This window comes from Solanum pennellii, chromosome 11 (genome assembly GCF_001406875.1).
Source record: "Solanum pennellii chromosome 11, SPENNV200".
NCBI lineage: Eukaryota > Viridiplantae > Streptophyta > Magnoliopsida > Solanales > Solanaceae > Solanum > Solanum pennellii.
The window spans coordinates 112,263-125,577 of NC_028647.1; the positions used below are offsets into that span (position 1 = coordinate 112,263).

Genomic DNA, 13,315 nt, shown 5'->3' on the forward strand with positions numbered 1-13,315 from the left:
GGGGGGGGGGGGGGGATTTAGAAAAAGGAAAGAAGAATATCAAGATGACAGCAGTAGGTCACCAAAGGTTGAACCAACTTTATCAATATGTGTTTTTCATTTGCGTCTCGTGCTCTGAGAAACATTGTACTTTACATTCAAGTGTTTAAGGGTTATCACAACTTTAGTCCCCAGATTTACAATTAAAGCACTTCAGGACCTTTTGGTTTTTACTTACCTAAGAAGAAAAAATAGGGTTGTGATTGGTCTAGAATCAGTCAGTTATATTTCCAAGTCTTTCCATTCAGATCAAAGAGCTTCGAACTTACAAATATTGTTCTCTGTACCAATATGACACTTTTATTGGGTAACTAATATTTCATTTGCCATAATCTACAAATGAATGACCACTTGGGTCTGGTCGGTCAGGAGAAGTTAATGATTGTTGTTCCTGGCTTGGGCGCAGAACTATTCTTGAATAGTTCTCCACTTGAGTTGCATGCTTTCAAGCAATCAGTGCCTCATTTGTTAGCAGCAATAAATGATTCTCTCTCTTTCTTCAGATCCTTTGATATTATTTACTTTTTCACAATCATTGTGCGTTAAGAACTTCCCAATGTATAAAATAAAGGTAGTTCAGGAAAATTACCCTAGCATTTATCTGTAAGCCTGAGTCACCCTCCTTCCTTATTGCTATTTTTTTTTTCTTTTTACATTTAAAGGTCCTACATTTATCAACGACGAAATATTACCATAGTCTCCCCTATTTTACTATTTTTGAGAATGGTCAAGTAGTTTCTCCTTTTTACTTTTTATCTTTACTGAAAATGACATTTTTTAAAAAATTATGTAGCCTGATAACAAAAGAAAATATCCCAGGGAAGCCAAAATCTTTTGAGAATAGTGACATCAGGATTCACATTAAAAAGGATCAGCCTACAAATGAAAAAATAAATGAATGTTCAAAAATAAAAACTATTTAAATCAATTCTTTCTGATTTAAAAGTTCCGAGTGTTCTAATTTAATCTTCTCCATCCACAAATAACATGAAGCAAGTAAACAGCTAGAGCATACCAGTTGATTCATCAAGAACCTCCTGCCAATATTCAGGAAGTCCCGAACACACCCCAGAAACTTGTGCAGGAGCCTCAGTAGGTCTTCCCCACTGACTTTTCCCAGAACTTCCATTATAATAATATAAAGCACCACTTGTAGGGTCCCTGGATTCGATCTGCATTCTCAAGTTACAGGCAAATATTAACACTATAAACAACAATATTTTAAAAACAAAAGCACAAAAAAGTAACAACATCTATATAGGGTAATTGAAGTGAAAAGCGAGAAGTGTGTGCTACTTTGAAGTGAACTAAAGAGGTGCACAACTTATAGATAATTAGAACATACCATACACATGATTTGAGTGCTACAAATAATCAAATTGTAGTTGTGTTGATTGATATTGATAGCTTTTATAGGAGTAGAATTTTGTATTGAATGTAATTGATTCTGTTATATTATCTTTCTTTTTAGTCTTAGGACTCATCTTATAAGTATCATTCTCATGGTTTATGTATTAATCAAGTCTCAAGAAATATAAAAAGTTTTTTCTTCTTCTTGAAATCGTCATGATTTATACTAGAAGTACAATCACTTTTTTGACTATTCATTCCGATATATGGGGTCCTACTCAAAACACTTTCTTTGTCCGGCAATCGATAATTTTTACTTTTATTAAATGTTGCACTAGAATGACATGGGTATATTTGTTATATGCCAAAAGTGAAGTTTTTTCCTATTTTCAATCATTTCATAAGATGACTTGTACTCAGTTCAATACTAAGATAAGATATTTCGAACTGATGATGGCACAGAATATATGGATTAGACTTTTGAAGCTTATTTGGAGTCTTTTGGGATAATCCATCAAACTAGTTGTCTTTATACTAGTGCAGGAAATGGGGCTGCTGAAAGAAAAAATAGGCATTTGTTAGAAGTAGCAAGATTCCTTTTGTTCACCATGAATCTGTCAAAACCTTACTGGGGGATGTCATTCTAGTAGCTGCCTACCTCATCAGTAGAATGCCACTTAAGATCCTCAATTTTCAGAGTCCCTTGGAAACTTTAAAGGGTGAGAATGACTTTACTGTTCCTCTAAAGGTTTTCGGTATTTGCTTTACTGTTCCTCAAAAGGTTTTGGGTGTTTGCTTTACTGTTCCTCAGCGTTACACCATCACCTCTTCAGGGGGAGAACTATAAGAAAGAAGAGATGGTTTTTCCTAATTCCATTGTTGAAAGTAAAATTGGTGAAAGAATTCAGGGGGGAGACTGTTGGGCATTTGGATAGGCCTGATTTGATAACTTACTCAAGAAGAAATAGAATGGAAGAAGCATAAGAAGCCACCATGCAGTCTGCCGCAGCTAAATCTTCTTCTTCTAGTGAGTTATCTACGTTTCTTAATGAGATAGATACTTCTATTCTTACAGGAAAGGAGTAAGATCTTGCACCAACTACCCTTTATCTATTTGTTTCCTATAATTCTTTATCTCCCTCCTATAGAGTATTTGTCTTGCCACATTCTTTTTATGAAGTAAGCGGTATTGATAAAAGGCATCAAGAAGATGCAAGATTACAAGATGTGGCATTGGAGCTTAAAAAAATCTCTGGCTGACCGTACAAACTATCTGAGCCAGAACTAGTGAGCTAATAAAGTCCTAAAATTATGATGCATAAACCACAGGATACAGACTGAACCAACTAAACAAACTGACAAAACACTAGCTTCAAAATACCTACAGAAATTGACTCCCCATCAAAACATCTCTTATTCTTTTCTAACCAGATACACTAAAAAATACAAGAAGGGATCATGATACAGATTTTCTTAATGGCTTTGTCAAGAAATTGAAAGAACTAGAGAGTACAAATGCTCTAATAGCCCAAATATCAGTAAGTATATAAATGAGAGAGATATTATATTGAAGCTTTAACAGAATCATAAGCTAATATTCCGTAATTCTATTCAGGTATTCTGGCACAAAAAAGCAATCAATAAAGACCTTCAAAAGGAAAGCTTAAGACGCGTATATTAATCCATAACTCACCCATCCCACAGGCAAAGTGGCATCTGATGTCTTTGGTAATTGTGCCTTTGAGCTCTGAAATGTGCAGATTTTATTTCAGAAGAGAGTTGTCAGGAACATTTCATTTTCAAGAGACTAAAAGTATGAGGAGAACAATAGGATAATGAGAAATGAGTTCTTTTTTTAAAAAAAAACTAATGAGGAATGAGTTCTTGAAAACAGAGTTTACTAAGAATTGACAACAAGTACTTCATTAAAAAAACTGACAACAAGTATCTCATAAGAAATAAGAACCAATAAAAAAAGAAAGAAATTTTGGTTTATCACAAAAGTCAGAAGACAAAGGAAGTCAAATTCAAGATTCTAGTAAGGCAGAACCATCTGAAATATGTGAAAATTTAAACAGGGACTAGGAAGACAGTATACAATGCATAACTAGCTTACATTGATTGCTATGCCATGGTTCTCTATTTTTGAATCATCTTTAAGAATACCTCGAGCCTTCAACTTTTTCTTGAGGTATTCAGGTAATTCTTTACCAGAATTATGTTCAGAACCCCCATTAGTCTCTGAACAGAAAAAGCAAAAAACAAATAACTCAAAGAATCTAATATAGAATTTTTAACAAGATGATAAACAAGTTGCCCATAGAACAGGAAGCCAGTCTTACTGGAGATCGAGTCATCGGTATTTGAGGCACTGTAATAAGCACCTCCACCTGGCACTCCATATCCATTTCCAATTTCCACATTACCTGGCAAAGGAGAAATTTAACCATTTCTCATCCTGTTGTAATAACATGAAAATTTGAAGCCAGATTAAACTAACTCGTAATATGGTAACTGAAAAGGATTTTATCCATCTAGAATTTTTTAACACCTCTATTCAAATTTCATAATATGGTTCTATAACATAACATTTTGTGAAGATGGAAAGAAGCAACCTGTCTCCCTTGTACATGTTATTCTTCCTCAAAATGTGTGATATTTGAGCAAAAATTCCAGAATTAATTGGTCCTTTAATGTCTTTCTGATGCCTACAAGGAGAACTATTTTGACAAAAGTAGTGTCTATACTACAAACTGTATAAAGAACAAAAACAGAAGTTCGAATTTTCTGCTATAACTCATGTATGAGCAGATCTAATGAAATAAAAGTGTTTTATAAAGCCATGCCAGAATTAAAAGCCCTGTCTATTTTGGTAACACATTACTCTAGTCTTTCATACTTAGATCTAGATTCCAGATTGTTCAGATTTTAGGCCAACTCTATGTTTGTTCAATTTAGGGAAGAGATGGAGTGAGAAATATCTATACCTATCTTTGACCCTACCTCTTCTCAGAGTCAATTTAAACAAAAATATTATTTCACCATATATAAACATAGCAAGGTCAACTATGAAGTTTTTCAAGTCCTAAATTCTGCCGAACAAGAAATATGATCTGCTATATACAACATTTAAATCATTATGATAACAGCACCAATCTTTTTTTATTTTATTTTTTTTTTTGAAAATGGTAATGTTGTATTCTTCAGCATTAAGGATATGCTGGTGGCCTGCAAACAGAGGGGAACAAAAGAAGAGAGAAAAAATACTTACAAGGATCCTAATAATTCTACAATCTATAACTTCCTTTTATAAGATAAAGTAGAGTATTAATAAGAGAGCCCTAGGTCTGAGTTGCAAAGAACTCAAATAGAACTATTAAAAGCAAATCAACTGATCATGATAACAGACATCGTTGACATGATTATAAAAAGAAAATCAAAAACTTCTCCAATGAGTTAAGCTGTTGTGGAATTACATTTTCTCCAAATAACAACCAGATTTTACCTTCTATGTCATGATTATTGTTTCAATATGTTAGAAAGAATGTAAAGTTTCTTTTCAATGTTCATCATATTAACAGTAAACCTGATTGGACCTTGTTCTAAAAGTCATGTGCTATCCAAAAACATAAACCTAACCAATATTAGATTCGCAAATAAGAGGCAAAATTAGAAGGTAAAGCAGTCCAATCAACAATTTCAACTTTTTGTAATGTCCTTAATTTAATGATATGACCAAAAAAAAAACTAAAACTGAATTAATATTACAACTTTGACCCTATCCAAGGATATTTAAGTGTCACTAGACTATCGCCTAATCCATGCCTTCCTGATGGATGTTTTTGGGAGGAGTGGGCATGCACGTACTATCGAAACAGCAATTCAAACTTTACTTTTTACGACAATGGTGTCGAGACCAACTCTCGCACATCTCAACCATTGCACAGGATACCTACTAGGCTGCTACTTCCCACCAGCACAAGCATAGGGTAACTTTGCCACCGAGACTTGAATATATGGGAAGAAATCACCTAGCGTGTTTTTGCCTACACTGGGATTTAAATCAGAGACTTCATAGTTCTCCACCCACTCCATTGACCACTCGGCCACACCCTTGGGTGCTGAACGTGTACACACACACAGACTAAGTTTACAGTCTAGTAAGATTTAAAGTTTTTCCCACCAATTTGCAAGAAACTTTCTTTGTGATAAGTCACACATTACGATCTAGGATGTCAACTTGTTCCTAATTCAACTATATGGCAATCAAACAGAAGCATGTCCATCACAACCATCATTTTATCAAGGGACACCGATTAATAGGTGTCAAACACAAATACATATGATATTCGTCTAATGTGAAACAATTTTTTAACTGAAGTTTTGGTACTTCAAACATACTAATGCTAATACCCAATATTCAATTAATGGGTCTGATATAATATTCAACAGAACTAGTTGGTTGAAAGGTGAAGGAGCAAAAGATAAAGTTAACTCATTTTTCAGGTCAAAAAGTCACAATAAACCTTAAGGTAGTGTTGAACGTAAAGTTACCTCTCTTGCCATTATGAGCTCTTCCCCAACAAAAATCAGTCAAAGTTAGCACACTAAAATAGGTCAAAAGAATGAGGATCATCCAGACAAAGCGAAAAGGCATTAACACATTCATCTTGTTCACTTTCTGGGCTTTCATAGACCGCAACTAAGTATATAAAATCTATGTTAGTGAGGGAAGAGATAGGACCTTTTTCAATGCACTACTAGAAAAATTTAAAGGGCATTCCTTTGGCCAATAACATGTACATTTCAAAGGAAATTCATTGGTAACATGTACATTATAGTTGTTTCATAGCTTGGAAAAATATTAAAAGTGGAAAAGAAAAGGTTTTGACAACATGTATTGCCTGTTTTGATTTGTGACATCATTAAAAGGATATCAACTGTTCCATATAAATTGCAGTAAGATACCTACCTTGCTCAGGCTGTGCAGACTTTCCACGCTTTAAGGACATTTGTACACGATGGTCTGCCGTCATTTGGAGTAAATGCTCCTATAAATTGCAGTTAACAGATGATATAGTAAGGCCAACTAGAAAATGTGCTACCATGAGAAACATCACAAGAAAAGGTAACAAAGAGTCCAAGAGACTGAAAACACCTTTAAAGCATTTGGGTCATGACGACCAGAGAAAATATCAGAATTATCCTTAGGTCCACTTGCATCTCTTGCTTCTCTGGATTTAAGAAGTGAAATGTCATAAAACATTCATTCCTCTTGTCTAGTTTCAGCTTGAATAAAGTTAAAAATAAAAGCCAAATAAAACAAACCTTTGGCTTTGAATTACTTTTTGTGCAGAAATTTCCTGTGCAAGGCAAACAAATAATCTAGATCAATAAATGAAGAAATAAATAAAGCACCTATCAAAAGGGTACAACAAACCTGTTCATGCAAAACAGCATTCTGAGCAGCGCTCTCAAGATCATTAGCACTTTGCGGCTGTAAAGTATTGAGTATAGCCTCAGAAGAGTCGTGTTGAGAGGTATGAAAAGATTCAGAGCAAGGTTGAACAGAAGCAACCACAGGGAAAAGATTTCCATCGCCATTGCCAGCAAGGTAACGAGTTTTCTGAAAGAACTGGGGCAAATGTCCAGCAGGATTCAAAGTTGGCACAAGTGGTGAAGAATATGACGTAGAAAGAACCCCAGGTGGAAGAGGCTGTTCAGTAAGGTCATCCATAAACTTCAAATATAAAATATAACTTTTTGGAATTTCAAAGGGTTAAATATTAATCTGATACCGGATCTGACCGAGAATCAGTCCACCTGCATACAGAAGTCTTGGAAGGATGAGTTAAATTAACAAATATTATAGGTATACAAGTGAGATAAGGATCCATAGTAGGTCATAACTGGAAAAAATAAGAAAATAGATAGCATTGGGAGAAGTAATACAATTTAGGATTCCATTTTTGAGAAGAAAGGAAAATATCTGTAATCCATTTTTCTTTCTTTTCCCCAAGTGGGGAAAATTTGAGAACCCGTTCACAATTCTACAAATTCCTAGAAGACATGGTATCAACTGCTCATACTATAGATTTCCATCCTAAAACTCTGAAAGCAGCAAACAAAATGGAATCCCTCAATAATTTAAACATTCAAACTCATGTAAGCAACTGTGTTCTAGGGATTTCTATTTACCTCAGTACTCTGTTCCACTTCTTCTCCCCCTAACACCTTCTCATCAACCCCTAAATTAGAATATTGATCCTACTCATACATGATCAAATGGCTACTACTGCACACATAGAGCATACATATCTAATATCTACCACTTGCAAATTCATAGTCGGAATTTCATCCAACACCACAACCACGGTCTATGAAATAACAATTTATAATTGGATGAATATTATGTAAGTCTCACCTCAATTTGCTAACAACTTCTGTTGATTCAGCTTAGCTTTTTCGAAGAAGCTGTGTTGTTATCAATGGCGGAGGCAGGTCGAATTGAAAAAGTATAAAATTATATTAAAAGTAAAAATAGATAAGTATAATCTATGAATATGAAAAATAAAAGGGGCAACAAAACAAAAAATTCATATTTGTATGTTATACCAAAGTTTGCATAATTGCGCTTCACAGCAAACATAAAATTGTATAATTTGCTATACATATACAATTGTATAATTCGTTGGCCTAAATTGTATAATTTCCTGGCCTATTTCGATGCAATTGTATAATTCGCTATCATATTTCATTGCGATTGTATAATGCACAATTAAATAGTTCGCTGCCTATTTCACTGTAATATTTTTAAAAATTTGTTTTGCATACAGTTGAATCGAATTAAAATGTATGTATATTACATAATTATAAGTGTATAGCAAGAAGATATATGTTTTTCTCTCGCTTTATACAAAAATAGAAACACAATATATACACTTGTGTTGTATAAACGTAGAGAAAATTGTATTTCACTGCAATTGTATAATTCACAATTGTATGATTCGCAATTGTATAATTCGTTGGCCTTTTTCTCTCCAATATTTGAAGTAAAATGTTTGTAAATTGTATAATTAAGTGTAGAACACGAAGATATATATTTTTGCATGTGTATATACAATTTTCTCTCGCTTTATACAAAACAGAAACATAATTTATACACTTCTGTGTATAAAGCGAGAGAGGCGAGCGAGATTTTTGGAGAGAGACGCCTGACAAACTTTAGTTAACATTTGTTATGGAGCACAATTAAATCAAATCCTAGCTACTTCATTTATTTTAGGTTATTAGTTTGATATTATATACAATTTTCCCAAAATAAAAATAGTATCTATATTATCTATTGTTTTTTATCATTAAAAAAATAGTAATTACTTTCACATGTTTTTCTTATTCTCATACTTTGGTTTGGATTTGTTTCAAAGTGGTGAGGTCTAAGAAAATATTTGAATAAAAAAATTCTACTTATATATGGGAATCATTAGACAGAGAAAATAAGTTTACTTAAAGAAATTTTTTTCAAATAATTCAAATCAATCATAAAATAAAATAAAATATTATTTTTTAAATATTTTTTTCCATATCAAACGCATAGTACTCCTGCATATATACTTAAAAAGGAGAATGCAATTGGGGAATATCTATGGAGTATGGACTATCCATATTTTATGATGTATAATATTTTAATGAATTCAAAAAAAATAATCATCTTTATCCGGTTTTACTATAACTAAAGAAATTTTATAATTATAAATCCATCAAATTAAAATGACCCAAACAAATTTCTTATACATCACATATGAATTATAGTAAAACTTCATTGTACCAATACTAGACATCCTTAATTAGTTACAATCAAAAGATCCTTAAGATGCATATAATTAAAGTTTACATGCTTTCTATATATATATATATATAGCTTCTAAATATGCCAAAGGAAATGTAGAATTAATTATCCCCAGCAATTACAGCTCCTCATCATCAATCTACAAATTATGTTTTTCAAAAAAACATTAGTACGTACATAATAATAAAACTATAGTGAATATATTTCAACAGTCCCTATATGATTGAAACAAGGCTTTTCTAATCAAAATTTTATATATAGTAAGTCCCACAAATAATTAAGCTCAAGAAAAAGAAAAAAAGAACTTATAATATAAATTGCAAATCATGGAAAGAATTTTTATAGAACCGTTTGATACACTGACTAAATTATTTCACATATGCTAAAATAAGATGAGATATCTCGTGTATTCTTACCATAGGTAGCGGGAGTAAAAGGGTGAGAAGTTTGAAGGTGATATGCTGAAGAATTACTTGTAGTGCCAAGTTGGTGTTGATCTCCAAAGAATGAAAATTGAGCCAACAATGGTTGTTCTCCAAGTAAATTCAGTTCAGTAATTGCTGCTTCTTCTTGTTGCTCCATCATTGCTACTGGCTGTTGCTTGTACATTTCATACTTCATCAACTAATTTCACATGCAATAGCAAATCCAATTTTTATAAATACTTACTTATTATATTTAAAAATGCATGTAAATATAATCGATCATTCCAATAGATATTCATATATGAAATGAAATAACAGTCTAACTTATTGGTACATTCAATAAAATTCTACTTTTTATACGTTTAATTAATTGATTCATTCATATATTTTTTTCAGATAATATGTTTGACCAAACTTTTACCATATAAAAAAAGTAATTAATTAAGTCAAATAATTAACGTGTGATAAATTAAAAACTTACCCACTGACACATATCATGATTTTCTTTCTCCAACATTTTCTCCTGCCACATTTTTTTTTAAAAAAAAAATTAGAATAAATCATATATATTTTTATTTATTAAGAAAAATAAATAAATAAAATATTACTGTTCTCTTCAGGTTTTCCATCTGCTGTTGCAAGAGTTCAAGCTGCAACCATTGTAAAATTAGGGAAATTGAACTCTCACTAATATATATTATATCAATAAACATAATTTATTAATTTTAATTAAAAAGAAATAAATTAAATATTAATGAAAATGTACCTTTCTGGCTCTAATTTTGTTAATAGAATTTTCAAGCTGCTTCTCAAGTTCATTTAATTCATCATATTGTGCTGAGTTCAATTCATCACCTTTGTATCTTTGAAGACTTAATTCAAGATTCAATGTTTCTCTTTTCATTTTTGTTATTTCATCATATTGTTCCACCTATAATTAAAATTTTATAAATTAAATGTTCCAATAGTTAAACAATTATTTTATTTTAAAAAAAAATAAGTACAAAATTTTGTGATCATACCCTATGATCATGAATTGGGAGTGAGGCACCAGTAGTTTGGAGATACTTATTAATGATTTCACCCATGCTGTGAGGTTAATAAAAAAAATACAAAATCAAATAGAGCAATAATTTGTTACTAATTAAAAAGAATGTAGAATTTAATTAACAACCAAAACAAAAAAACTCATTTAATTAGGAGAGGGGCCTAATCTAACTCATAAAAGAAGGATTAATATAATTAATTATCTAACTAAAATTCCTTAATGGAAATTAATGATTCTATGAGAACATCACTTTTCTTAGAACTATAGAAAGATTTAAATATAATAAAAAGAAGCATTAAAACAAAAGAAAAAATAAGAAATTTATTAGACTTCAAAGAAACCCTAATATATTTCATAACTTAATCTCTTAGGCACTTTGAGTTGGTCAACATAGACACTAACCTAGATTATAACAATAATAAATTCAGTATAATCGGACATATTAAAAAAAAAAAAAAACCTGTGAGGTTGAGTGGTGTACTCAAACAATTTGCCTTTGGTTGAGAAAATGATGAGTCCAATTTGAGCATCACAAAGAACAGAAAGTTCATGTGTTTTCTTCAAAAGTCCAGCTCTTCTCTTTGAGAAAGTAACTTGTCTACTTGTTTTGTTCTCAATTCTCTTCACTTCTATCTTTCCTCTCCCCATTATATTTATTTATTATTATTATCACCTATATAATAATATTAATTAATGAAAGTACATGCATGCATGCATCATCAAATTAGAAAAAAATATGGATTTTAATGGAGAAACAAAAAATTCCTTTCTTTAAAGTTTAAAAGACAAATATTGTTTCTTAATTTCCTTGAAATTTGCACAAAAGCATGTATAGAAACAAGATCCAAAAGTGAGAAATGGTTAATTTTGATGAGTTATTAATATATGGAAGAATTAGTAGAGGAGATAAAAAGGAAAATAAAGAGTTTACCTTTCTTCTTCTTCTTGTGTATTTTTTCTTCCAGGATGGCTTTCTGATTTGGGTAGAGGGTAGAGTGTGTGTGTATATATATATACTTCTCAATTTTCCATACTTTCTTTAAAAACTCAGTATGATGGAAAAAAACAACTACTCTGGTTTAGTTTATATATCTGATTTTTGATTGAACGTAGAGTTTAAAAAAATAAGAAACTAAGGATATATAGAGAGAGAGAATATACTAAAACATTTTTTAATTTTGTGATCTTAAACATGTCAAATAGAGAATTAAAATTTAAAAATTTTCAAAATAGAAAAAACTTTTTAAACAAACTAAAAAAAATTAATAATAATCTTTCTTCATGCCCGCAAAAAACACCTATATCCTGATTTGGTTTCTTTTGGAATAAGATAAGATCCATGGACTTTTGCATATTGAGAATGTAAAAGGTTTTTCATACTATCAATCGACTATTTGCGTAATCACTAAATTTGTGAGAATTAGTCAAGTGATCACTTTACTATACAAGTCATACACATTATAATATATTGACACTACTATAATTTTTTGTTACAATTATTAGTGTGTATATGTATAAGTACAAATCTTTCTAAAAAATATTGTAACTTTCTGCTAATTTTCACACATAAATGATATGTGAGAAAACTCTTTAGGTGTAATTTCTCACAACATATAGTAAAGGTGGTGTTCATAGAAAATTATGTGAATTTTATAAGTTAAAAACTATTTCTCGTACATATATATATTGCGAATCTTGTTATTTCTTAACGAAATTTCTAAAGTTGCACTATTTATTATATATATACATGTATATAGATATTCAAAGTGCATGTGTAATTTCTTTTATATTAAAGTTAAGAACAGAAGATGAATATTATTATTATTATTATTATATAATATAAAGTAGTAATTGATGTTGTTGTTGACGCATAACCACCACTGACAACTTATTTTATGAACCCTCCTTGTAGAAATAATGCTACCAAATATTCTTGTGTATTTCCAATTAGGGTTTCTTGGGATAGTGATCATAATTCTAGACTTAACTCAAAATAGAAAGTGAAGAAGGTCTCTCATGAGTTCCCTTTTTTCTTTGTTCTTCTCTCAAAAGGACAAGACAAATCTAATTTCTCGTTTGATGTTTGGTATTCCATTAAGATGTTCTACACGATTAAATTTAAGTTTCCACCAGAAAGCCTTATATTGGAAGGTCATGAAGGCGTAAATCACATCCTAACAAATGTGATTGTATATTTAGGGGACTTGAATTCAAGACTTAACTACAAGTACTTAGCACTTGAATTTTTAATTTTTTTTCTTTGTTGTTCTCTCTAATGGACAAGACAAATTGTTTTTTTTTTCTTATTTCTCATCTGATGTTCGGTATTCATATTGAAATCGCAATAAAAAGTTTCACGTGATTAAATTTAAATTCGTGCTTTTCAATCTTATATTAAAGGGTAAAAGCGTAAAGACTTTTTTAACAAATATGATTTTATATTTAAGGACTTTAATTCGAGAGATTTGATTAATATGTTGCCATCTACTAGTAGTAGTATTCTTCCACACTTCACATGCACAAGACCAGTGATCACTCTTTTTTCCATTTATTTCTTTTGTTGTTTTTTTCATTACCTACTTTGGGGGTTTGGGGGTTGTGGGG

At 31.1% G+C, this 13,315-nt stretch overlaps 2 protein-coding genes across 3 annotated transcripts in view; both read right to left on the reverse strand.

The window, feature by feature from the left end:
- Nucleotides 1-7,952, reverse strand: part of LOC107002929 — a 14,530-nt gene extending 6,578 nt beyond the window's left edge. Inside the window, exons 1-9 of one of the 2 annotated variants that reach the window (XM_015201137.1) lie at nt 7,814-7,952; nt 6,830-7,212; nt 6,718-6,752; nt 6,548-6,623; nt 6,362-6,440; nt 3,732-3,815; nt 3,506-3,630; nt 3,083-3,136; nt 1,055-1,211 (exon numbers count right to left, since the gene is read on the reverse strand). In XM_015201137.1, coding sequence (XP_015056623.1) covers nt 1,055-1,211; nt 3,083-3,136; nt 3,506-3,630; nt 3,732-3,815; nt 6,362-6,440; nt 6,548-6,623; nt 6,718-6,752; nt 6,830-7,126 — 907 coding nt within the window. In that variant the 5' untranslated portion in view covers nt 7,127-7,212; nt 7,814-7,952. Of the gene's footprint in view, nt 1-1,054; nt 1,212-3,082; nt 3,137-3,505; nt 3,631-3,731; nt 3,816-6,361; nt 6,441-6,547; nt 6,624-6,717; nt 6,753-6,829; nt 7,227-7,813 lie in introns of both variants that reach the window. The other variant, XM_027913115.1, reaches the window with a different exon arrangement.
- Nucleotides 7,953-9,601: 1,649 nt separating this feature from the next.
- Nucleotides 9,602-11,362, reverse strand: LOC107003545 (MADS-box protein FBP24-like). Its single transcript, XM_015201882.2, has 6 exons — nt 11,172-11,362; nt 10,686-10,752; nt 10,430-10,594; nt 10,272-10,313; nt 10,145-10,186; nt 9,602-9,862 (listed from the first exon to the last, which is right to left on the reverse strand). The coding sequence occupies exons 1-6, from the start codon at nt 11,357-11,359 to the stop codon at nt 9,602-9,604; spliced, it is 765 nt and encodes a 254-aa protein (XP_015057368.1). The 5' UTR covers nt 11,360-11,362.
- Nucleotides 11,363-13,315: the final 1,953 nt, after the last annotated feature.